The sequence below is a fragment of the Talpa europaea genome, assembly GCF_964194135.1.
Source record: "Talpa europaea genome assembly, chromosome: 12".
In the NCBI taxonomy this organism is placed as follows: Eukaryota; Metazoa; Chordata; class Mammalia; order Eulipotyphla; family Talpidae; genus Talpa; species Talpa europaea.
In genome coordinates, this window is record NC_140079.1 from 101,094,060 (window position 1) to 101,120,533 (window position 26,474).

Genomic DNA, 26,474 nt, shown 5'->3' on the forward strand with positions numbered 1-26,474 from the left:
TCTGCCCTGGCTGCACAGCGAGAGCCTGCGCCACCACAGATGCTGCTTCCTCTTCCAGGCACCCCGCGGGAAAAGACCATGATTCTTAGCATGGAATAAATACACTGAGGACAGACGCCGGCAGCGGGAGTGGGGACCTGGCGATGCGGGAGGCAGCCCGCTCCAGGCGGCGCCACGGACGCCGTGGCCCAGGAGGGCCCACCAGATCTCAGCAGCAGGGCTCACAGGCCACTCGGCGTGGGGGGAGAGGGAGACCTGCTGTCCAGACAAAGATCATGGGGTCTCAGAGGCACCTCCAAGGTCTGCATCTGTGCCCCCGGGGGCCCCAAGGCACCCCGTTCCAGCTGCTTGTTATCTTTGGGGATTAAAACAGACTCCAAGAGGAGCAGGTGAAGTTCCTGCCGAGGGGTAGACAGTGCTGGCGGGGCCGCAGCGCCGGTCTCCCGAAGACCGCTTGTCTGAAAGACTTGTCCGGAGCCCCCCAAGGACTGACAGGGAAAGGAATCACTTCACGCCTGGAACAGCTTGAGGCAGCATTTTTAAGCTGTGAGCATGGCCTTTAATTCTTTAACTAAGATCTCCAGCACATTCGGTTTCAAATGAGTGTGTCAGCTCTGCAAGAATCCAGCGGCCTTACACTGCCTGAGCCAGAAGAGGTCAAGCTACCTACCCGGAAGGAACGTCTCAGAGCCCCCGACCTCCGCATCTCACTGCCCAAGGGCTGGCCTCTCCATGGGGAGGTGCGGTCACGTGACTGCTGTCCAGGGCGGGGCGGAGGGCCTGCAGGCCTGTGTGGTGCTGCTCATCTGGTTCCTCCTGTCTCTAGGTGCCCAGGCATGAGGAGGGGCCGCTGCTCCGGACTAGTTCCCAGTGGACCGTTTTCCTGAACCAAAAGACCGACAGTTACGTCCCCACCACCTCTCGGGGGAACATTCCTGTGTGAGCACCGTCATAGGGGGAATGAGCTGCGCCAGGAGCCTGGCCCCCAGGGAGCAGCACACGTACAGAGTGGGTCCCGAGATGCCCAGTGAGCAAGCACAGGTCCCGGCAGGCCCCCTGAGGCTCACAGTCCTGCATCTCCCAGGCAAGCCCTGGAGGCTGAGATCCGAGTTCTGGGCCTGGGCCTGTGGGGACCTGCCTTCTGTGACTGCGGATACCTGGGATGCAGAGCCTGCTGGGAGGCTGGGTGCAGGGCTGTCAGACAGCCTCCCAGGCTACCTCTCCAGGACATGGTCACAGCAAAAGGCTGCTGTGCCTGGGTCAGCCTGTCCTGGGGTGCTTCTGGCCTGTGAGGCTAATGATACTGATGCAGAGGCTGAGACAGGCCTCAGACAGGCACCTCTTCCAACTCTGAGGCAGGGTATGATTCCATTAAAGCAGGGAAAACAGGGATTAGTTCAGAGGAAAACAAGGAGAAGAAACCTCAAGGGTCATCCTACCTCGGCTGGGATATCAGGAGGTAAACATTTTCTTAAGTTTGGAAAGGAATCCCTCCTTGTCCTCCCCAGCCTCAGGCCTAGCCTTGCCTCCTGCGGAGCTATCCATGGTGCTGCCACCTGAGCACAAACAGCGGAAAGAACTGGGGTCAAGGGCACACACCTCCAAGAGTCACACGCCAGGCCCTGCCTACCCACCTCTGGCCACCCAGGGGCCAGCTGTCACCAAATGTCACTGCGAGAGAGGGTCCCTCCTAGCTGGCCAGTCAGATGGCTGATGGAAGTCATGTGATCTGCAACAGCGCACCCCAGCTGCCCTGTGAGTCACTGGTCCCCAAGACAAGACACAGAGCTGGATGGCCAGCCGCTGTCTCAAGCTGCACATTCATAACCAAAACAGAGCCAAGAGCCAGCACCTCAGGCCTGCCACACAGCTCCCACAGCGGCCCAGTCAGGTCTCGGGATGGCCTCACAGTAAACCTCACCAGACACAGGCACAAAGAGGTTCGCTGGGCCTCCCTGGTGGCACAAGGGGTTAAGCACTGCACTATGAAGCAATCTGCAGCCTCTGCATGAGTTCAATCCCTGGCCGGCCAGGGAGAAACCCACATGGCGCAGCAGACCTCTCCTGTCTTGCCCGCTGCTCGACTCAGCAGTGTATTTCAGTCAGTCTGCCTGTTCTGCTCCCCGCTCTGTCTCTGGTGAATCCTCTCACCCTCTGCATCTCTGGCCTGCACCCCAGCTCTTGTATGCATAAATAAATGAATCTTTGAAAAAAGAGGTTGGCCAGTTAGCTCAGGTCACTGAGCTGCTAAGTGGGAGGGAGACTGGGTTCCAACCCAAGTCGCTGCACCCCAAAGCCCAAGCTCCCAACCACCATGCCCCCGCTCTTGGGCAAGGACCTAGCTGACCAGCCACCAGACCCCACTCCACGCGCGAGCTTGTCTCTGGGACAGGCGGCAGGTGCTTGCAGCCCTTGCCCACGCACTTCTCATCTGAGGACGGCAGGGAGGCCTGTGTGTCACTGGCCAGCTCTTCCCTTCCAGAGGCTTTACCTGAAACGGTCAGGTAAAGGGGAGCTGCTCCGAGAGGGACTCTGCACAGAAACACACTCCCCTAAGCTCTGGTGCACACAGGCAGGTGCTGGGAGTCAACTGCAGAGCCTGCTCACTGTATAAAGTGCAGGGCACGTGTCTCCCCACCACTGCCAGCACCCCAAGAGGACCAGCAAGGAAATCAACAGCAGCAACAGCTCAGTGTTCCCCTGGTGATGCATTTAATGCCCCAGTAACTCAATGAGGTTGCCCCTTCCGGCTGCGCTCAGTCTGCAGAGGAGAACTCGGACAGGACACCCTCGGCTAGAGGCGCCTTCCTGTGCCCAGTGGAAGCGGAAGTGCCCGGTGGGCCCCTCCTGGAGCACATACTGTCTTACATGCCGGGGCAGCACTGGCCAGCACCGGGCATAGCATGAATGACATCACCACCCCCACACTGCCGTTTCCGAGGCCTTCGTGGGAGGGAGCCCCAGAGCTCTGGACAGCAGGCCCCGCGGGCGGAGGGGGGGGAGGGGAGGGCGTGTCACACAACATGAGCTCACTGCACCTGGCCTGCCTCAGAGCCAGCAGAGGTGCTGAGGCCCGAGCACGGGCACCCAGGCGGTGGCCCTGCACAAAAGCCATGGCAGGCTGCCCACTGCCGCAGGTTACCAGGTCAGGGGTGCCCGCTTGGTCCTTCATGTCCCTCTTCTTTAACATAAAGGCTTAATTACCCAAAAAGGACGCTCCCAGCACAGAGTAACCCACACACCAAACATTTCCCATCACTCCTGGGCCTCCCTTAAGAAGAAAGAGTATCGGATCTTGTTGGGTCTCCGGTAAGAGACAGCGGAGGTGGGGTGGAAATGGGGGGGGGGGGCGCTGCACTGACCCCCACTGGGAGGCCTCACACACTTGCCACTAGGCTGAACACTTTACCCATGACCTCACTTGATGAAACAAGAACCCTCTGAAGCAGCCCCTACTGGACAGCAACCTGCCCAGGCTGGCGGCCAACGCTGGCAGAGCTGGGCCAGAACCACCTCCGGGCCCTCGCTGCAGCGGGCCGGCCTCCCACGCCTGGGAGCTGCGCGGAGCCGCAAGGCCCGGACAAACACAGCACGAGGCCACAAGGCATGGATGAGCTGTGCAGTGAAGCCGACACCACACAGTACTGCCCGCCCAGACCCCGGTGGGGTTCCCTGCCCCCCGCCACGGACAGCCAGGGCGCTAATGTATAGCCACTCTCCGGACAGCGTGACCCGTGAACTGGCGTCAAGGACACATCCGCTCACCGTCAGGTCCGGCTGGGCCTGCCCTCTAGGGCAGCTGCAGGGACTCAGCACTGGTTCACGTGCTGGCCGCGCCTCCAGGTCGCCAGAGACTCGGGAGGCTCTGCTCAGACACCAAGGCGCCTCGCAGCGGCGGCCCGTGAGTGGCTGTGAGGGCTCGTGCAGGCATGTGCCCAGGGCCACCATGCAAGTGGCAGAACCAAGGATAGAAGTGGGAGGGCGGCCCTCTGGCCCCTGCTCTGGCCGGGCAGCCCTGGTCCCTCTAACCTCAGCCACTACACGCAGGCAAAGAGAGCGTCCCTGGCCTTGCTGGCCCTCGGCAACTCCAGCCCATGTGCCCCTCCCTCTGCTGTGCACCTGAGGGGCTCACAGAGCTCCCTGAGGGGAAACCCCAGCCTCCTAGCGGCCCATCTTCTGGGAGAATGGAAGGACGCGGGGCTGCTGTGCCACCTTACCAGTGCTCGTGCTGGTGACACCATTCACCGTCCCTTCCACGTCAGTCTCATCCTCGGCGTAGCTCAGGATCAGGCTCTGCTGCCGGCTCGTCAGTCTCCTGCGGACCAAGCACGCGTGGTGTCCCCACCCAGCAGGGCAGGCGGGCCGCACCTCCACCCGAGAGCCAGCCCTCCCAGCTCCTGCCTAGAAAATATCCTCAGCTACTAAACGCTATGTGAACAACTGTGCTAAGCAGATTACTGAGGGGGTGGGGTGAGGGCAAGGGGCTCTCCATGGAACTAAGGGTCGCCAGACAGCCAGATGTGCAGACTCCTCTGGGTGAGGCGTCAGGTGCCGTGACCAGTAGAGATCTGTCTCCCTACCACTGCCAGCACCCCGAGAGGACCAGCAAGGAAATCAACAGCAGCAACAGCTCAGTGTTCCCCTGGTGACGTATTTAATGCCCCAGTAACTCAATGAGGTTGCCCTTTCTGGCTGCGCTCAGTCTGCAGAGGAGAACTCGGACAGGACACCCTCGGCTAGAGGCGCCTTCCCGAGCCCAGCGGATGCGAGAGTGCCCTGGGCCCCTCCTAGAGCACGCACTTCGGAACTCGGATCTTGATGTGAATGTAGTGGTCGCCGTAACCGTAGCTGTTGATCCGCGGGATGCCTTTCCCGCTCATCCGTATCTTCTGGTCAGACTGAGTCCCAGGGGGGATCTATGATGACAGGAGATTTTGTTTTTCTGGGTCTCCAGGTGTGCAAATGAAAACCTCTCTCTACACAAAGACCACCTGACCCCTTGCAAAAAAAAAAAAAACCATTTTTGTTTCCAGGCCAAGTCCACGTGGAAACTGGCTAAACTGGAGTTGCCCCAACCCCACCCCAGGCAGAGCCTGCAACAGGGCCTTGGGGGAGGGGAGTGCAGAAAGCACAGGGAGCACGGGACACAAGACGCGGGTGGCACGCCAAGAGCAGAGTGTGTCCCCAGGAGCGGAAGCGACCCAGCAGGTGCCTGCCTGGAAATCACAGACAACAGCCAAGGAGAGACCTCCCACCCCTCCTGCCCCACCGCGCCCCTGAACCCCAGCAGGTGCAGGTCGCAGCCGTGCCCGCCGCCTCCCGTTTCAGGGGACGGGGCAGTGAGTGCAGGGGCGCGGACCATCTCGCCCTCTCACCGTCACATTGATGGTCTCGTACAGGCCCTGGGCTCGGGCCGTGCCCCCCAGGATGGCCTGAGCTATAGAAATAAAGAGGTCGGAGTGGATGTCTGCACCGTCCCTCCGGAACACCGGGCTCTTCTGCACCTAGGGCAGCAGAAGGAGGCATGTCAGCACCGGAGGGGCCCCCTGGTCTCCCCAGCCCCCGCCCTGCACTTGGGGCCCACAGCAAGGTAGCGGGGGAAGCCCACTTTCACCACAGCGACAAGCCCCCCAGCTCCGGGAGTTACACTTGGGACTCGCCCACACCCACAGGGCAGGAGGCCCTGTCCCCTCAGCTCTGATCAAGTCCACAGTCGTGAATGAAAACTGGCTTTTCAACATTAAAAAAAATCTTAGGAATTGAAAAATCTTGGAAGTATAGAGAAACAGACTCGAATACTCACAAAGGCAAGGCAGTTCATTTTCCAAAAGGTCATTTGGCACAAATTGCCTGGAGCTGGCGCCCACCCCCCCCACCTCCTGCTCTCTTACTGGACAGGGGAAAATGAATTCTCCCCAACTTTTCTCAGGACTGGCCTCCACTTCTGCCTCTGTCTTTGGATTTCTCAGTCTAGAAAGGTCACTCTATACACTGTTCTTGTCTTAGGCTTAAATCACGACACACTTCACACATATGTGAGGTGGAAAAACAAATGGCACGCTGGGTGTGCCCAGGCAGGTAGCGAGGTGCCAGCATGGTCTCAGCCGCCCTCGCCAAGAGCAGGACACGTACCCTGAAGGTGATGAAGATTTCTTTTTTTCCTACGGGCATCCTCACTGTCTGACCATCCTCGACGCCTACAAGGACAAGAGTTTGGAGAGAACAGTGATTTGGGGGCCACCTGAGGTTCATTCACCCCAGATGCACTCCACGCTCACGCCATTGAGGACGAGGTGACCAGCCACCAGCCGCCCACCTCCTGCCTCCCAGGAGCCGCCTCCCGCCAGGTCCCAGCATCCAGCGCAGAGCAGCTGGGCGGTCCCAGTAAGTGGGTGAGCAGAGGGAGACGTGAGCTTAGAAGGAAGACCCAAACAGGAGACCCCGGAGCTGGGAAGACTGCAAGGCAGGCAGTAGGCCGCCCTGTGGGAAGATGCCGGGGAGCAGGAGGGGGAGGCAGTCACGTGGGCGAGGACCCCACAAGACCCGTGCATGGAAGAGCCAGAACGAACCAGCCGGCACAGGGATCATCACTCTCTTCTTCTGCTTGGCCTGGCCGGCCCCGCGGCACACCACGCAGGGAGTCGTGATGATGGAGCCTCGGCCCCCACACCTCCGACACGTGGAGCGCATCACAAACGGGCCCGTGTTTATGGTTTCCTGGTAAAAGAAGAACGGGACACTAAGCAACAGGTAAAGGGACAGCCAAGGCGCTGGGACCACGGCACTGAGCACCGCGCCGCTGTGGCCTGTGTGTGGATGCGCACCCAGGATGCGGGAGGAGACGGGCGTGGAGGCTCAAACCCTCCTCTCTTTTAGAACCTGCCTCTCGATTACAATTCACCCTGCAGGTCACATGAGACTGAAAAGTGGGCGACTGCCTGGCTGCAGAGGCCCTAAAGCCCCGGGAGCCAAGCAAACCCATCTCCCTAGTCACGAAAGCAAAGCACCCCACTGCTTACTGAGCTCCCACAGGCCCCTCTGTCCCTCAGCGCACATGGGAAGAGCAGCAGGGCTAAGTCAACCAACTGCCCCCTAGGCTCCCCCTCCCCGACCCCACCCCCCTCAGCTCCCAGCCCCTCCCACACTGCAGGGCCTTTCCCTTTGCAGCACCTCCTAGGCACTGGAAAACGAGACCTTCTGGTTTAACCTAAGTCCCTGGGTGTAAACAGTCAACACAGGCTTGTGTGGCCAATCAGAGGACACAGGTGTGTAAAGAAAATGGCGCTGGTCTCCTCCTCACCTGGGCTCCCAAGGTGGCCAGCTCATGACAGTTCCCAGTGTGAGGCGTCCTTTCCACAATGCACTCCCTAAAAAGTCTCCATTGAAGTGAAGACTCTACAGTGGGAGTGGACCCCACGTGTCACCCCGCAGCCTGCTCTCTTCACTGACGTAGCGACAGTCACGAACACCCTGCCACACAGCCTCTCTGCTTTAGCATTCACCTCTCAGCACTAAACAAAGAGCCTCCACACCTACCCTTCTTCTCCGATGCCTGTCTCTGGCGAGACCGCTCCCCAAAGGCGGGCAGAGGGACAGCGGTGCGCATTACGCGGCCCTAAAGGTAACATGTGCTCCTGGCATCAAATTCGAAAGCAAAACATGGGGGACGATGACCTTGACCCAGTGCCTTCTACAGAGGCAGGCAGCTGTGCGTCCTGGGGCGCCACTGTGCACAGACATGAATCCCCATAACATCCAGGCAGCACCCCCTGTGCGTGGCTCTGCAGCCACCGTGGCTGTTTCTGACGATCCCCCAAGGTGCCCCAGCGTTTAGCCTACCCACTCCCGCAGGTCACTGAGGCTGTCCAGCCCCCCACCGTTAGCCACAGGCTGCAAAGGACAGCCCGGATGGGTGACTTCACATGCGGGATGTGTAGCTATAACTTGGCAGGGATGTTTTAGCAGCCGTTACAGCCTCTGCGCCAAGGCCATGCCGGCGCCTACCTCAGTGGGTGGGGACACGCCTGTCTGTGGGCGCTGAAGAGCATGACCCGCCGCGCTCCCTGCCTGCGGCTCTCCTCCACCAGCCCTTCCAGCGAGCTGCCTTTCTCAGCATTCCAAAGGAGCCCTTCACACATCACAGGAAGGGGGATCCCTTAGCAATGTGTTACAATTTTTTCCCCTTTTCAAAGAGAACTATCTCCCCAAAAAGAACAGTAATAACGATATGGGGCCTTGGAAAAAGGACCTTGGGAGTGAGAGAACTGGGAAAAATCAACAGAAAATACCTCTAACAAGGGCAGCAGCTCTGCTCCAAGCCACAGGATGCCTCACCCCCCCCTCCAAGAGCGCCCTCTAGAGGAACACAAGCTCCACTGCATTTTCTCAGACCAAGCTGAAATTGGTCCTTTAACAACCCAAGTGTTTGTAAGTAAACTGGGTACAACCACCAGCCGACTATTAATCATCATCAAAAGTAATGTTTCAAACTATCCAACATATGGGAAAATACTTATACGAAGACTGGGGAAAGTTGCATGTATGATTCTCTACTGTGCTGAAAATTACACACAGGAGCAGAAACAGTCAAAAGGCAGACAAATTACGAGAAAAAAACTCAGGCCAGAGCAGAGGACTAGCTCCCTGACTCACACAAAGCTCCTCCCCATGGACAAGAGAAAGACGAATCACTTCATAGATAAAAGAACCAAAGGTTGGGCCTCCCCTGGTGGCGCAGCGGTTGAGCGCTGGGCTGCCCGCAGCCTCTGCAGCACCAGTTAGATCCCCAGCCACCAGCGAGGGTCCCACATGGCGCGTAGACCTCTCCTGCTGTGCCCACTGCTCCCCTCAGCAGTGTGTTCTGTTCCCCACTCTGGCTCTGGTGAATTCTCTCACACTCCCGAGCTTCTGACTGTACCCAGTGCTTGTATTAATAAATAAATAAATCTTGAAAAAACAAAAAAAAAAGAACTAAAGGTTGAAGCAGATGCGAATGAAAAGGGCTGTCCCTGGGCTCGGCTTCAGCCACGCAAGCAGGGCGGGGCGTGCGCCTCGCAGGGGTCCTGTCTGGACAGCACAGGACAGCCACCTGAGCTTGTCCCCACAGCACTGGCCACGTAAATGGCAACATGAAGGAACACGCCATGAAGAGACCGAGGCACTGCAGCACACAGAGCGTTTCCAAAACACACTGAGCAGCAGAAACAAAGCAAAGCCCAAGTGCAAACATGCCCGCTGCCCGGGCGGTAGGAAACACACAGTGCGGTGCCCCAGAGAGAAACCAGGAGGACCAGGGGCTGCCTCCAGATGGGGCTCAAGGGCTAGTCAAGGTGGGATGGAGGCGTGCAATTTTGCAGCCACCTAATTTTTCATGATTTGCGTATATTATTACTTATTTAAAAACTAATATAAAACAAGAAACGACACTTCCCATTAACAAGTGCTAGTTAACTCTCTCAAATGCCACAGTGGGGATCAGCAGGAATGGCTCTGTGTAACCACCTATGTGAACAGGCGTGTGGGGACAAGGACGTGGGGTGGTCAGGGACAGAGAGGCAGACGGGGTGTGTGTCCACACCCACTCACCCCCCCCCCCATACACACACACACATGCACTTGCCCCGGCTCAGGCTGCCGGGACGGCCGAGAGGTGGCGACGCCACAGCACAAGGTGCGCCTGGACCTTGGGCCCTGGCCCCTACATCCCCGCAGGCACACACAGGAGAGAGGATGCATGGCCTGTTCTGGCTGTGGCAGGAAGCACACACTTGAGCATCTTGGGACAGAAAGGAAGCAAGTGCTGAGAGGCTGATGGGACGTGCCACAGGACATGGGAGACAGTGGAGGGGACTCCCACGGGCCAAGTCGGGGCGATCTGAGCATCACAGTAAGTGAATACTGGGGACAGCCTAGTGAGGAAAACCAGAATCCACAGGCTTCTACTCTACTGATATGAGAGAACCAATAAAGGAAGAGAATGTGCCGTCTCAGCAGAACACCAGCTCGTCGACGCAGAAGGGTACTAGAAAAAGGAACCCCATTCTGCAGTCATCACAGGGAGGGACTGAGGCGAGAATGAAGACTGGAAGTTGTGCCCACTGGGGGAAAGTGTGAACAGGAGCTCACTAGTTTCAAAGGGAAAAACAGTAACTTCACAGTGGAGACACCAGTTCACCCTGGCTGACTGCGGTCAGCATAGCATTACTGCTCATGGGACAGACACCTATGAGGTCTGGCTCGGCCCCTGAGGAGCTCAACTGCCTGCGCCCGCAAAAATGCATGAACTGAATTATGTCAAGAGAAAACTTCAGGGCCTCCCTGGTGGCGCAGTGGGTTGAGTGCCGCGCTGTGAAGCTGTCCGCAGCCTTAGCAGTGACGGTTCAATCCCGGCCGGCCGGCGAGGGTCCCACATGGCGAGCAGACCTGTCTCACCTACTGCTCCCCTCAGCACTGTATTTCGTCAGTCTGCCTGCTCTGTTCCCCGCTCTGTCTCCGGTAAATCTTCTCACCCTCCCACACATCTGGCCTGTACCCAGGATCTTGTGTAAATAAATAAATAAATAAATCTTTAAATAAAGAATTTCTTTTCTTTTTTGTAACCTCCCAGCATTTTAATGGCTTATACCAAGATATTTGAAATCTGGATTGTTCCAGAAAATCCAATTAACGTGATCAACAAAGTACAATAACCCTAACAGAGTTCTCACATGAATTCTACTAAGAACTGTGACTTTTTTCTCCTCCCTGCAGCATCTCTTTTAGGGAAGGGAGAAGAGATGGCGGGAGGGAGAGCAAACACCACCACGAGTTGCCCAGAGTCCTATGTACAGATGACTCGGCCACCTGAGAGAAAATTTCAGCAGACCCTAAAATGAGAGACATTAAAATGCTAAAAATGTCACACTCATAAAAGCAAAATCCTGATCATAGGAGACTAAAGCTGAGACGACCAAATACTACATGAAGCCACGAGACCGGGTCCTGAGGGAGAATAAAGGATCTCACAGACAGTGGAAAAACCTGATGACTAGAGAGGATGGCATCGAATCAACGTTCAATTTCGGATTTTGATAACTCTACTGAGGTTGTGCAACAGGTTCTCACTCTTAGAAAACATGTACTGAAGCTCTCAGCAGGAGCGAGGGGGTCCAGCACCAGGCCAACTCCCCAAGGCGAGGGGCTGCGCGCATGCGCCCATGTGCAACGAGCACTGAGCGGGGAGGCGGGGAGCATGGCACGAACGAGCGCAGACGGACCAGCTGCCCACAGCTGGGGAATCTGGGAATAAGGAACAGGAGCAATTGGTTTTTCGTACAGCCCTGAGCTTTGAATTACATCAAAAAGTTGCCAAACAGAAAGAATAAAATGATTACACTTGAAATAAATTTAAGGGGGTTTCAAGTGCCAAAATACCCCAAAGTGTTTCCAGAGGAGAGAGCCGTCTCCCTGCATTTTCTGTACAGGCCAAGACAATGCACTCCTGGAGAAATTTAGAAAGTTCTAGATAGACCAGCCCCACCCAGTTACAAGCACCCGGAGTCTCCGAGCAGGAGCGGGTTGGGGAGGGGGCTGCTCTCACCATGCCGGAGCCCCCGCAGTAGTGGCACTGCTGCACCTTGGTGCCCGGCTCGTTGCCCTTGCCGTCACACCGCTCGCAGGTGTCGGTGATGTTCACCGTGAACTCTTTGTTGACGCCCTTGGCAGCTTGATTGAAGGTCAACTCCATGATGTACTGGTGAAATCAAGGGAGAACCTGTCATTTTTCTTTTTGCCATCACCAAGGGACGGGGCGCTGGCCAGCAGCTCCCAGTTACTGGACGCCTTCCTCTAGGGCTTTACTCTCTAGAGCAGTTTTTAGTGTACAACAAACTCAAGAGGCAGGTAGAGAGTTCCTACCTGACCCCCGCCTTAGGCTCCCCACGACCAACATCAGCCACCAGAGAGACAAAGCTGCTCGGACACCCTGCCGTGAGGCCCAGGCTCTGAGGCTCACCCCAGTGTGGCCCACTCCGCTGTCTGGGCAGAGGCAGGCGACAGCCACAATGAGCACCTCCACGCCACACATGGCCTTGGTGCTCACCTACTCGCCCAACCCCCCACCAGTGCTTTACCTGCCCACCACTTCCCACCTGTTTGACCACAGATGGGCGGGCAGGGCTCCCTTCACTGGCTCTGCCCTACTCCTCAGGATTTTTAAGAGATAATATCTGTTTTAAATAAAGTAAAGGTCCTTCCTGGTGGCGCAAGGGGTTAAGACGCAACCTATGAAGCAATCCGCAGCCTCTGCAGCATGAGTTCAATCCCCAGCCGGCCAGGGAGCAACCTACATGGCGCTGCAGACCTCTCCTGACTCGCCCTCTGCTCCCCTCAGCAGAGTACTTTGATCAATCTGCCTGTTCTGTTCCCTGCTCTGCTTCTGGTGAATCCTCTCACCCCATGCACCTCTGGCCTATACCCCAGCTCTTATATGCATAAATAAATGTCTTTTAAAAACGAATAAATAAATAAAAGTGAACATATACTTTCACCAAGAGATGTTCACGGCACTGTCAGGACATGGTGCTGCCAACCACTCACACTTAGATGGTCCTGTCATAGACACACAGCATCCCCTCAGCCCTGACCATGTCACATGAGAGGTGAACGCAGGAGAGGAGGGCTGGCAGCGTCTGCGGGAGAGCTAAGGTCTCCTTGGCTATAACACAGCACCCCAGAGAAATGGTCACACCCAGACCGTGGCCCTGAGCACTTCAGGTGCTGACTCAGCCTGGTAAGGATGCAGATACTGTTTCCTACCAAGATGGCCGTATCCAGCCCTTATCTAATCTGCTTGGCTTCTTTCTTTGAGGAACAGAAGATGATAAAATGTTCACAGCACTCTTAAGGATAAGCGGCTCACCTCCTGAGGCTGATTGAACACACTCTGGAAATCTCCAAATGGGGATGAGGAGAACTCCCCGAAGATCTTCCTGAAGAGCTCCTCGGGGTCGACGGTGGGGCCCCCCCGCCAATAGGTTTGCCCCGAGCTGCCAGCCCCAGGGTCGAAGCCGGCCGAGCCGTAGGCATCATACTGCTTCCTCTTCACCTCGTCACTGAGTACCTGTGTGAGGGGCACACGTCAGGGCCATGCTGCCGGGCCCAGGGCTGGGGTGGGTGCAGGCCCTGTTCTGGACACCTGCACTGTGGCTGTGCAGAGTGTGCGCCTGGTTTAGAACACAACGAGGTGGGCAAGATGTAAGCATGAAGAGACAGAGCACGTGTGATGCCCCCTCAAATGGCAGGGTGAGGCGGGGCAGGGGCATCACACACCCACACACCCACACAGACCACAACGGCAGGCTGGGGAGTCAGGGCCCATGCCAGGGCCCGTGCCAATAAGTGGGGTGCTTGGCCAGTTTGTCCTGCCCTCTGGCTACAGTTTAAATCCCTCCAGGGCCGCGATGTCTCCTATGTCTACCACCCCTGCCCACCCCAACAGGGCAAGTGTATGTGGGGTGTGCGGTGTCTTCAAAAGCAGAAGTAATTAATGTAACCAAAGTTCCATGTGGACCCAACTACAGGTCCAGGCAACGTGGGGGCTCTGTCAATACGCAGATCCCAAGTCAGAAGTGCCGTGAGGCCCAGGGAGCTGTTCTCCCTTCCCCGAGGTCCTGATGCAGGCACAGCACCACGCTGGCCTGCGACATGCGCCCCGACCACCCTACCTCATAGGCTTCTGCCAGCTGGGAGAACTTCTCCTTGGCCTTGGGGTCGTCCTTATTCGTGTCTGGGTGGTATTTCTTCGCAAGCTGCGGGAGGTAACAGTAACAAGATAATTATTAATGCTGAACCCCAAGTGTTCGTCACACTCTCACCCCCTTTACAGCAGCTCTTTCTCTTGAAGTTGTGCAACCAGTAACAACTCTTTTGTTTTTTTAAAAAAAGATTTATTTATGCTTACAAGAAATGGAGTGCAGGCTACAGGTGCGAGGGGGAGAGAAGATTCACCAGAGACAGAGTGGGGAGCAGAATAGGCCCGAGCCCAGAAGCTGCTCCACAAAGGCCACTTTGAAAACTTCCAATTTGAAATTGCACCTGAGCATTGTGTTTCCATCCCTGAAATTTGACTGGGCCCGGCTCTCTTTTAAATCAGGTCTCAGAACTTGCAAAGGGCCCCTCCGACAGGCCCACCCCCAGCCCGTGCAGCAGATCCTGCTCAAAGAACTCTGTTTGCTGCCCCAGCCCCAGCCCTGACGCCGCAGTCTGGCTGCTCACAGACCTGGTAATAGGCTTTCTTGATGTCTTTCTGGCTGGCGTTTCGGGGCACTCCCAATATCTGGTAATAATCTTCTTTGGCCACAGGTGCACTCGTGTGGAAGGAGGCAGTACAAATAAAAGGGTAACTTTTTACTCCTAAAAACGAACAAAGGAAAGAAAATCACTCCGGACATGCGCTCAACACAAGGAAACCGAGTAAACTGCCAGCCAGAGACGCGGGACACCGCAGGCCTGCACCACCCCACAGCTCCAGAGCCCACCTCCCCGGCCGGAGACACAACTCCTGCCCTTCAAAGCTAGTTAGGGTGGCGGTGGACGCCGAGCCTGAAACAAGGTCAAAGCCTTGGGTGGGGGGGCTCTGTGGATCACAAAGTGGCTGCAGCCTCACTGTACCCCCAAAAGAACTGCATCCCACATGGGGCTGCACCTATACCTGCAGCAGGCACTCAGCGCCCTTTCACTGCCTGAGCACCCACCCTCCACATGCCAGCTATTTTCGCGTACTCCCTGCAGCACCCTGCCCGTTTTCAGTCCCTCTTCCATGCCACCTGGGGCGCTCTCAGAGCACAACAATATTATCAGCTTGTTGGAAACACAGTCCTCACACCCGGCCCCAGAGACTGGACACGGGCGGTGCTGTGTGGTTCCACCTCCAGGAGCGCACCTGTAGCTCCTGAGCTAAAGAAATGGCTTGGGGGTGGGGGGCCTCCCTGGTGGCGCAGGGGTTAAGTCTTAGCACTATGAAGCTATAGCCCGGGAGCTACCCACATGGTGCAGCAGACCTCTCCTGTCCCCCACTGCTCCCCTCAGGAGTCAATCCATCTGTTCTGCTCCCCACTCTGTCTCTGAAAGGTGAATCCTTTCACCTCCCTGCACCTCTGGCCTGCACCTCAGCTCTTGAATGCATAAATAAATAAATAAATAAATAAATAAATAAATCTTTAAAAAAAAAAAAAAAAAAAAAAAGAAATGGCTTAGTCTCGGGGAACCTGACACCCTCCCCTAAAAACAATACACACACTGGGCCTCCCCGGTGGCGCAGCGGTTGAGCGCTGGGTTGCAAAGCTGCCCGCGGCCTCTGCGGCGCCAGTTCGATCCCCGGCTGCTCCCCGGCCACCGGAGGAGGATCCCACATGGTGCACAGACCTCTCCTGCCGCCCGCTGCTCCCCTCAGCAGTGTACTTCAGTCCTTCTGCCTGCTCTGCTCCCCACTCTGGCTCTGGTGAATTCTCTCACCCTCCCGCGCTTCTGACTGTACCCAGTGCATGTATAAACAAAACAAACAAACAAACAAACATAATAAATAAAAACATGCCTCTATTAAAAAAAAATAATAAAAAAATAAAAACAATACACACAGACACACAAAGTTAACAGGACCGGGCCTCCCCGGTGGCGCAGCGGTTGAGCGCTGGGTTGCGAAGCTGCCCGCGGCCTCTGCGGCGCCGGTTCGATCCCCGGCTGCTCTCCGGCCATCGGAGGAGGGTCCCACATGGCGCGCAGACCTCTCCTGCCGCCCGCTGCTCCCCTCAGCAGTGTGCTTCGGTCCTTCTGCCTGCTCTGCTCCCCGCTCTGGCTCTGGTGAATTCTCTCACCCTCCCGCGCTTCTGACTGTACCCAGTGCATGTATAAACAAAACAAACAAACAAACCAGCAAACAAATAAATAAAGCATGCCTCTATAAAAAAAAAAAAAAAAAAAAAACAAAGTTAACAGGACCTGTGCCAGAAGTCACCACCCCGGGTAAGCTGGACTCCGGGCCTTCATTTCAGGCCTCTTGCATCAGCTGACCGGGAAAGGCCTCCACCCAGCTGCCTATGCACAGGGTGGCCGTCACAAAGTGAAGGGAGCAGCTGCTGAACCTCCAACCTAGGCTGTTACAACTGCAGTTGGGGACGAGAGGGGGCAAGTGAAGGCAGAGGGGGGGAGCAGGGCCCAGAGAGGCATGGGGAACATGAGGCAGCTCCAGGTTCCTAAGTCAAATGCTGGACAGCTTCCATGTTTCCCACTCGCTCCCCTCAGCACCACTCATTGAGCCTGCACCTCCAGCCAAGCCCTGGGCTCCACACTGGGAACATGGCAGCCAACCTTGACAGGCTCTGCCCTCCTGGAGTCTGCATGTGACCACAGAGACTCCCAACCCTGAGCCAGGCATGAGGGAAACAAGTGCATAAAGGCGCCAGGCCAGAGTGTGCCAGCAGCGTGGGCAGAGCAGCTCCCCGGGACAGGCCTCAGGAACACAGGGGCTCCCGGCCTCGGCTAGGCTGATGGTGGGAGCGGCTTCCTCGTGGAGGAGCTGTTCTGAGGTGGGCTGAAGTGTGTCCCCCTCATTCACATGCTGAAGCCCGAACCCTCAGCACCTCACTAAGCAAGTGTACTTGGAGACAGGCTCTCTAAAGACAATCCCACCAAAATAATGTTCTTGGACTTCCAGGCTCCAGCGCTGTGAAGAAATACACTTCTGCTGTGCAGGTACCCAGTGTGTGGGCATTGTCACAGCTACGTGACACCTGGGATAGCTACGTGACACCTGGGATAGCTACGTGCTGAGGGAGGCACTGAGGAGGCTCAGCAGCACCCCATCCCCACCCCTCAGGAGCTGCAACTGAAAAACATCTGCAGACAATGCCTGATGTCCCCTGGTAGGTAGAGTCCCTCCCAGTTGTGAGCCACGGGTGACTCAACCTAAGAAGGTGAAGGAAGGTCTTCTGAGGCCCTGCTGTTAGCTGTAGAAATGAGTTGGGCTAAAGAGAGGCTCAAGCCCTCCTCCTGCAGTCCTGGTGTTGCCTGCAAGAGCATTCCCTTTCACTTTCAAAAGTGCCCCTTTTGGAGACTAAATCACAATTCTCTTTGGTTTGCAAGACAGTCCCGTGCATTTAGGAGTGCAGGTAGTGTGATGTAACCAGAGACCAGTGTGTGCGTGTGTGTACGTGTGTGTGTTGATTAGAGATGATGATCCATGAAGCTTAGGAACCAGGAGAGCCTGTGAGTGGCCCTAAGGAGGCCAGATTTTATTCTGTGGGTAATTGGGGGCCACAGTAAGTATGAAACAGAAATCAGGCTACTTAAAATTAAATAGGAGCGCAAAAGACAACCAGGGGTATAAAGTGCATCTGAGAGGGAGCAAGACAAGGGATAACTGACAAGAAGGAGTAGGAATGGCCAGAAAGATTAAAATCAGAACCAGAAAGTAAATCTCTGCATTTAGTGTTCACAACACTTGTTTGCTGTCGCTGCAACCAGACTTCCCGGAATATGAGAAGCAGACAGTGTGGAAATTGGGTTTAGGAGACCACTGCTGTCTTTCTTGGGTCAGATTGAGAAAAACAATGAAAATTCCTTTCCGAGGGCTCCCCTGGCAGACCCTCTTCACACAGGAGTGTGGGTGAACCTGCAGAGCTCAGCCTCTCCCTCCCCACTCCCTCCAAACCGGAAGGCTGAAACAAAAGTGGCAAAGGTTCTGGCAGCTGCAGCATCAATATCATGAATGGGAGACAGTTGTATGAGAAACTGCATGTGTATACAGACGAATCACATCTAATTAATACAAGTCTGATGACCTGTAATGTTATCCAAAAGGCATCACTGACAGGAAACAGGGAATAGGGTTAATTTAATAGAAAACTTTTCCCTCAAGATATGGTTTCCTGGGCCTCCCTGGTGGCGCAGGCGGTTGAGCGCCGCATTGTGAAGCTGTCTGCAGCCTCTGCAGTGCGGGTTTGATCCCAGCTGGCCGGCGAGAATCCCACACGGTGAAGCAGACCTCTCCTGCCTTGCCTGCTGCTCCCCTCTTTGGTCCGTCTACCTGTTCTGTTCCCCGCTGTCGCTGGTGAATCCTCTCACCACCCCCATACCTCTGACCTGCACCCCAGCTCTTTATGCATAAATAAATAAATCTTAAAAAAAAATTTGCACAAATTCTAGGAGACACAAACTATGAGCACAAATGAAGCATATAGTTCCTTCTTCAATGCTTCCTCCTCCCTTCTCTTCACTAAAACAGAAGTCACCCAGCACACACTGCATGAGAAACCTTCACAGCTTAGTACTTAAAGGCTCAGTAAACATTGCTTCCATATCACCAGTGGCAATTAAGAAAGCCCCAGGTTTTGACCTAAGCTCTACCATTTTTTAATTTTGTTCCATTCTGAAAGTTGTTTAGGGGCCTCCCTGGTGGTGCAAGGGGTTGAGACGCAACCTATGAAGCTCACCACAGCCACTGCAGCACAAGTTCGATCCCCTGCCAGGGAGGTGACCCACATGGTGCAGTAGACCTCTCCTGTCTTGCCTGTTGCTCCCCTCAGCAGTGCATTTCAGTCAATCCGCCTGTTCTGCTCCCCATTCTGTCTCTGGTGAATCCTCTCACCCCCTGCACCTCTGGCCTGTACCCCAGTTCTTGTGTGCATAAATTAATAAATCTTTAAAAAAAAAACGTTGTTTAAACTCTGGCCTTCAGATTATCTATAAAACGGAATAGCGTCTGCCACATGGAAATCATCTGTGCCTGGTACATAGCAGAGTCTGTAAATGTTGGTTTGAATTTCTATTACGAACTTTCAGAACTTGTTAAAAAGACAGTACGTGTGCCCTTGGATTTATACACCGGGAGGTGGAAGAACCTAAGCCATAAAAGAGCCCACCCTGGGTCTGGGGCAACTCTTCTCATCTAATTTCATGACCTCGGGCAGGGCAGGGTCAATTCCTCGGTCAGAACCTCAGTTTCCCGTTCTCTGAAGCGGGGTAACGGCCCTGGCTGGCAGGGCTGTTAGCGCCGTGAGACGAGGCGCCACAGCAGGTGCGCACGGGACGGCGGTTACCTCTCCTTTCCGCTACAGGCGAGGAGACCAAGGGGTGCGAGAGGAACGCGGTGAGGGCGCGGCCGCAGGCCGACTAGCGGCTTCGGGGAATGTTGACAGAGGTGAAGGTTCACGGCCGGCCGAGGGGCGTTTCTCCACCGCCGCCGGGGGCTCCACGCAGCCTCCGTGTGGGCCTCCGCCTCCCGCGTGCCCGTCTCCCCCAGCAATTCCGCACACAGGTCGGACACACCCTCCACCTCGCCACCCCCGTAGCCGGCGAGGGAGTCGCGTCCCAAGTCCTGGAAACCCCGCTCGGGCGCTGGAGCCTGCCCTCACCTGTGAGGCTGACACCGGGCCTCAATGTCAGCAGCGCCCCCGGGCCGCGAGCTCCCAGGGAAGGCGTGAAGGCGGTGACACTCAACTTGCGGCCCAGCGATGCCCCCACCACGCCCGCCCTGGGCGGCCGGGCCCCTTTCCCCGCTGCGGCCGGCAGCCGGGGGGTCCCCACGGCCACCAGCAACCAGCGTGTGCAGCACCGCGCCGCCATCTTGGCCCGGGGACACTGCGCCTGCGCCAGCCGGCCGGTGGAGGCCCGGCGAGGACACCGCGCGCCTCACTTCCGGGGGCGGGGCCGCTGCGCGCGCCCGCTGACGCAATTTTGCGCACGCGCGGCCGCAACCTCGGCACCTTCCCGGAACCCACGCGGAAATGAGGTTTTCTCTGAAGAGTGCTACTAGGTGGGCTTGCCCCGGGGCTCCTCATCCTTCTGTGCTGGGCATTCAGGACTGCGCCTTGACCGTGTAAGGACCTGGCTGCGTAAAACCGAAAGTGACTGGTCCGAGGGTTACCGCAAGGGGCAGGACTACAAGTCCCAGCGGGCCCTGCGGCGCCGGTCCGCGGCTCCCGGCATGCTGTGCGCGGCCTCCCTTGCCTGACCCTGAGACTTGGGCCCAGCCGGCGTTTTGCTCCGCGAATGCCCCGGGGGCGCTGGCCTCGCCCCTGCTGCCAAGCCTGGCTGCTCCCCAGCTCGCCCCGGCTGGCTTGACTCCACTCTGGGCGGACCTCGGCCTCTAGGCGTGTTAGTTTTCTCCAAACCTGTAGTGTACTTGCCCTGGCGGAATGCGAGCCCAGCCACCCCAAAGCGAATTCAAGAAACGCTGCGGCGCCGCCTGCGCGTCCCGCCCTCCAGGGTGCGGGGAGACCGTGGCGAGTGACCACCGTCCCCGCCAGGCTCCTCAGCGACTAGCAGCCGCCGTCAGGGCTAGCATAGCCGCGGTGTCACGGGTTCGCCTTGAGGGGCTCCCCAGCCGAGGTGGGGGTGTCGGGGCAACATTCGAGGTGAACTTTGATGAAAGGTGCGTCAGGTAGGGATGAAGATTCCAAGACCGAAAGCACATGTCCAGAGATGTGAACGTGCTTGCGCCGCCGTCTGAGGAGGCCCCGACTTCAGGGTGGGCGGCTGGAGATGAGACCAGAAGGGCAAGCGTGGCCTGGCACGTCTAGCAGAGGAGTTTCTTACGTGCTGCCCCCACCACTGTGGCCACAAACGATGTGGATAGCAGATTCCATGCATGTTTTCCGACTGCTCCCACCACCAGCAGTTTCTGACTCTTAAATCCTCCATCAGCCTCCCTAGACTCGAAGACATTTTTTTTTTGAAATTAGGTCAATTAATAAGCCTAGGGTGGCCTCTAATTGTTCAAGTGAAATGAGAGTTACATGACTCTCATTTTAAATCAAAAGCTACAAAGTATTGCAGAAGGCATGTTGGAAACTGAAACAGGCAGAAAGCTAGGCTATTAAAAAAAAAAAGATTTATTGATGCATACAAGAACTGGGGTGCAAGCCAGAGGTGCTCGGGTGTGTGTTCACCACCCCCATATACAGAGACATTCACTAGAGACAGAGTGGGGAGCAGAGCAGGCGGATCTACTGAAATACATTGCTGAGGGGAGCAGCAGGGAGGCAGGAAAGGTCTGATGCGCCCTGTTGGTCACTCCCTGGTGGGGGATTGAACTGCTGCAGTGGCTGCAGATAGCTTCATAGTACTGCGTCTTACTTAACCCCTTGCACCACCAGGGAGGCCCAGAAAACTAGGCTTCTTGTACCAGTTATCCAACCAGAATGTGCACACAATGGAAAAGTTCTTGAAGGACATTACAAATGCTACTCCAGTGACCCAATAAATGGTAAGAAACAGCCTTATTGCTGACAGAAGATCAAACCAGCCATAACATTTTCTTGAGACAAAGCCTAATCCAGAGCACTGCCCTAACTCTTCAATCTCATGAAGGCTCAGAGAGATGAGGCAGCTGCAGAAGTTTGAAGTGAGCAGAGGCTGGCTCATGAAGTTGAAGGAGAGGTGTCTCCGTAATGTCAAAGCCCCAGACAAAGTACCCGCTGCTGAAGGAGAAGCTACAGTAGTTACCCAGAAGATCTAGCTGAGATCATGGACAAAGGTCACTGCACTAAACAGATCTTCAGTGTAGACTGAACAATCTAATATTAAAAGGTGCCATTGAGGGCCTCCCTGGTGGCGCAGCGGTTGAGCGCTGGGTTGTGAAGCTGCCCACAACCTCTGCAGTGCCGGTTCGGTCCCCGGCTGCTCCCCGGCCACCGGAGGAGGGTCCCACATGGCGCGCAGACCTCTCCTGCCGCCCGCTGCTCCCCTCAGCAGTGTGCTTCGGTCCTTCTGCCTGCTCTGCTCCCTGCTCTGGCTCTGGTGAATTCTCTCACTCTCCAGCGCTTCTGACTACCCCGTGCTTGTATAAATAAATAAATAAATCTTTAAAAAAAAAAAAAAGGTGCCATTGAAGACTTCAAAGGCAAGGAGGAGAAGGCAATGCTTGTCTTTGAAACTCACTCTTGTTAGGGGCTAATGCAGCTGGTGACTTGAAGATAAAGCTCATTTTGATATCACAGGGCCCTTAAGAATGATGCTAAATCTGCTGTGTGTTCTATAAATGGAACAAGAAAGCCACAGTGACAGCACATCTATTCACAACATGGTTTACTGAGTAGTTTATGCCCACCGTTGAGACCTACTGTTCAGGAGAAAAGCTTCCTTTCAAAATATTACTGGTCATTGACAATATACCTGGTTGCCCAGACCTATGATGTACAAAGAGATTCACGTTGTTTTCCACTGTATATGTGGCAGAAACAGAAAGAACTAGAATGAGAGGTAGAGTCTGGAGATACCACTGGACTATTGCAATCATAAATTTGAACAGGTGAAGAGTTGCCTCATATGAGTCAGCAAAGAAAGTGGATTCTTGATTTGGAAACTTAGTGGGAAGGCTGTGAGCATGGCTGACAGGACAACAGAGGACAATGTAGTTGATAGGGCAGCTGCAGGTTTTGAAAAGATTGTTTCCAATTTTGAAAGAAGTTCTACTCTGGGTAAATACTCTCCGACAGGGTCAGGTCACGTGCTACAGAGAGAGGAAGAATGTGCTTCTTGTGAAAGGAAGAAGGAGTTGATGTGCAAACTTCATTGTTACCTTATTTCAAGAATTGGCCACAGCTGCCCCACCCCCTGGCCAGCCAGTCAGCATTGAGGCAAGACCCTCCCCCTCCACCAGCAAAACGATCCGGATTCACAGAGGGCTCAGCTGAGGTTAGCAATTTTTAGTAATAAAGCATTTTTAATTAAGATGTGCATGTTGCTTTTTTTTTTTTTTTAAGACAATGCACCTATGGGAGGGTGTAAACATACCTTTTACATCCACTGGGAAACCCAAAAAATTCATGTGACTCACTTTATTGCCCTATTCACTTGATTGTGGTATCTGGACCCAAGCCCCTAGGGCCTCCAAGGCGTGCTCTCGCAGCTTTCAGGAGCACAAGCTGAGAACAAGCCCAGGGACTCGCCTCCCAGCAAGTCGGGAATGAGAGGGCTCAGTAATGTGAAGACCTCGTGACTTCCTTACTTTTTGGTATTTTCATCCCCTCCCACCCATTTCCCCATCGTGATTAAGTGAAAATCCTTCATAGTGAAAAGGGGTGTGTGCCCTTGTAGGGATTAGCAGGATAGCTGATTGTTGGGGATCCTGCATCCCTCTTAGGAAGCAGGGGACTGAGGACGTGGGTGATGGTGGCTACCCAAGGAGAGGAAAATCTGTCCTTGGGGAGAATACGGGGGTGGGAGGTGCAAAGGGACAGGAAACACTAAAAAAGCTGTGCTGACAGCAGTCTGGGCCTGTGTGTTTCACTGCTGGTCACCACGGAGGAGCTGGAGATGACCCAAGTGATGAACCTGTTAAAGTTTATGGAATCGTCACAATACTGCTCCTGGGTCTGAGGTTCCTGGATCACTGTGATTTGGTAGTTGTCGGGGGACAACACATGTAAACGGAAAATGTGATGTCAAGATGAAAAAAATCAGGGAAGGGCCTCCCTCGTGGTGCAAGGGGTTAAGATGCAATCTATGAAGCTCTCCACAGCTTACACTGTAGCACAAGTTCGATCCCCAGACAGGGAGCGACCCACATGGCATGGCAGACTTCTCCTGTCTCCCCGCTGCTCCCCTCAGCAGTATATTTTGGTCAATCTGCCTGTTGTGTTCCCCATCTGTCTCTGGTGAATCCTCTCACCCCCCACACCTCTGGCCTGTACCCCAGTTCTTGTATACATAAATAAATCTTAAAAAAACAAACAAACAGGGAAGGAGCAAGTTTGGGGAGAAAGTTCTCGGTATTTGAGATGTCTGTGGGGCCAACCTCAGGCTGCCGGTGGCTGCGGAGAGGTCTGCAGACCAGCGTGCTGGGATGTCCTCTCCAGCTCACCAGGGCCGTTGCGTGTTGCTGTCTGGATGGGGTTACAGCCCGGTGGGGCAGTAGGGCAAGGACCATTCTGTTTTGATAGACAGGCTTCCTTCCCCCCTCCACTGAGAACCACCACCACATGAGCTCTGGAAGACAAAATGATTTGGGCCTCCCTGGTGGCGCAGGGGATACAGTCTCAGCGCTATCAAGCTATCGCCAGCCACAGTAGCATGAGTTTGATCTGCACAAGTTCGATCCCCAGCCAGGGATGTGACCCACATGGCGCAGCAGACTTGTCCTGTCTCCCTGCTAGCCCCCTCAGCAGATCTGCCTGTTCTCTCCCCACTCTCTGGTGAATCCTCTCACCCCCACACCTCTGGCCTGCATCCCAGTTCTTGTATGCATCAATAAATAAAAATAAATCTTTTAAAAAAAGACAAAATGAGGGTCTCCCCAGTGGTGCAGCGGTTGAGCGCTGGGTTGCGAAGCTGCCCGCAGCCTCCGCGGTGCCGGTTCCATGCCCGGCTGCTCCCCGGCCCCCGGAGGAGGGTCCCACATGGCGCGCAGACCTCTCCTGCCGCCCGCTGCTCCCCTCAGCAGTGTGCTTCGGTCCTTCTGCCTGCTCTGCTCCCCGCTCTGGCTCTGGTGAATTCTCTCACCCTCCCTCGCTTCTGACTGTACCCGGTGCTTGTATAAATAAATAAATACATCTTTAAAAAAAAACAAGATTTGTCCAAGGTCACCAGCAAGTAAGGGAGCTGAGGCTGGAGTGCAGGTCTTTCACGGGGGCTCCCCGAGTCCTGGAGCTCGCCCGGTCACGTAGCCCTCGATGGTCGGCAGGGCACACTCTGGTGCTGGTTTTCACCAGCTCCTCGTGACTACAGGGAGGCAGGGTGCATGCAGCTCACCCTTGCCTACGCTGTGCCCGCCTTCCGAGGACCTCAGCTGCGCGGGACATGGGGACCTTTGTGGGCTTGGAGCCAAACACTGGGGCAAGCACGCAGGTGACACCTGCCCGCACTGCCAGGCCTTCTCCAGTCTAAGGTGGAGAACTTTGGCTTCACGGAGAAGCTGCGCTTCTGGCAATGGGCATCTGTCCCACTCGGCCCTTTGCTGCTCTCCTAGGGAAGTAAGACTTGTGCGAGGCGGTGGGGACTTTGAGGAGGGTCTATTCCGTGGTTCCCTGTCATCCAGGTCAGTCCAGACAGCAGACCGGCCAAGCCTACCACCACGCGAGGGGATGGCTGCTGAGTCAGGAGTCTTCCAGGGAGGGAGAAAGGCCTGAACCAGTCTCCAGCTCATAGTTCCTCCACTTGTAGTATGTCCTTTGCGCCCTAGGACAGTCCGGAAAGATTCCAAGGGGTGTGGAATGTGTGAGCCAGATGTTCCCAGGCATGACATCTGCAGAGGATGCAGTTCCTGCAGGAGGAGACCAGCTGTGTCCTGGCCTCGGCCCCCTGATTGTTCCCCAGTGGGACCTCCATGATAGCGGGCCCTTAAACAAACCACAGGTGTTTCGGCCTTGTGGCTACTAACTAGACTAAGGTTAAACTTAAGCAAAGCTTTGCAAACCTGAGACGTGAAAGGAGCCCTTTCAAAGGAAGAAGGTCACAGAAGCTGAGAGTAAGCTCTGGGTCCCCCGGAGACCAGCAGACTCCAACATAAAGCACATCACCTTGGAAAATGACACACTTTTCTACAAAATGCCCTTTAGTGGTAAATTGTCACCATAAAAGTGACATTTAGTGTTTCTCTTTTTTTTTTTTTTTAAGATTATTTATTTATTTATTTATTTATTTATTTATTTATTTATATATACAAGCACTGGGTACAGTCAGAAGCGCGGGAGGGTGAGAGAATTCACCAGAGCCAGAGCGGGGAGCAGAGCAGGCAGAAGGACCGAAGCACACTGCTGAGGGGAGCAGCGGGCGGCAGGAGAGGTCTGCGCGCCATGTGGGACCCTCCTCCGATGGCCGGGGAGCAGCCGGGGATCGAACCGGGGATCGAACCGGCGCCGCAGAGGCCGCGGGCAGCTTCGCAACCCAGCGCTCAACCGCTGCGCCACCGGGGAGGCCCCTAGTGTTTCTCTTTTTAAAAAAAAAAAAAAAAATTATTTATTTATGCATACAAGAGCTGGACTGTAAGCCAGAGGTGCGGGGGGTGAGAGGATTCACCAGAAAGAGTGGGGAACTGAACAAGCAAATCTGCAGAAACACACTGCTGAGGGGAACAGGGGGGTGAGGCAGGAGAGGTCAGCTGCACCATGTGGGTAACTCCCTGACTGCCGGGGATCGAACCCGTGCTGCGGTGGCTGGTAATAGCTTGATAGGGCTCTATTTAACCCCTGCACCACCATGGAGGCCCATAGTGTTTCTAACTCTTAAAATAGTTTGCAGGATATTATAAAAATTCAAAACAAATCATTAGGTGTTGTAAGGCTTCAGAGTCCTAAGAACAAACGCATCTATCGCCATTTGAGAGACAAAATAATAATGTGAGGGGCAACGATGATGGGGAAGGGGGAATAGGTTTCCCCAATTTTTTTAAAGATTTATTTATGCATACAAGAGCTGGGGTACAGGCCAGAGGTGTGGGGGGTAAGAGGACTCACCAGAGACAGAGTGGGGAACACAACAGGCAGACTGACTGAAATCCA

General features: G+C 55.3%; 1 protein-coding gene across 1 annotated transcript; it reads right to left on the reverse strand.

Moving 5' to 3' along the window:
• Nucleotides 1–1,452: 1,452 nt before the first annotated feature.
• On the reverse strand, nt 1,453–19,644 carry DNAJA3 (DnaJ heat shock protein family (Hsp40) member A3; the record flags this gene model as incomplete). Its single annotated transcript, XM_084249634.1, has 11 exons — nt 19,389–19,644; nt 14,258–14,391; nt 13,704–13,787; nt 12,899–13,099; nt 11,579–11,731; nt 6,570–6,717; nt 6,133–6,197; nt 5,376–5,504; nt 4,801–4,916; nt 4,218–4,315; nt 1,453–1,556 (listed from the first exon to the last, which is right to left on the reverse strand). Exons 1-11 carry the CDS (start codon nt 19,597–19,599, stop codon nt 1,453–1,455), a joined length of 1,443 nt encoding a protein of 480 aa, XP_084105760.1. The 5' UTR covers nt 19,600–19,644.
• Nucleotides 19,645–26,474: the final 6,830 nt, after the last annotated feature.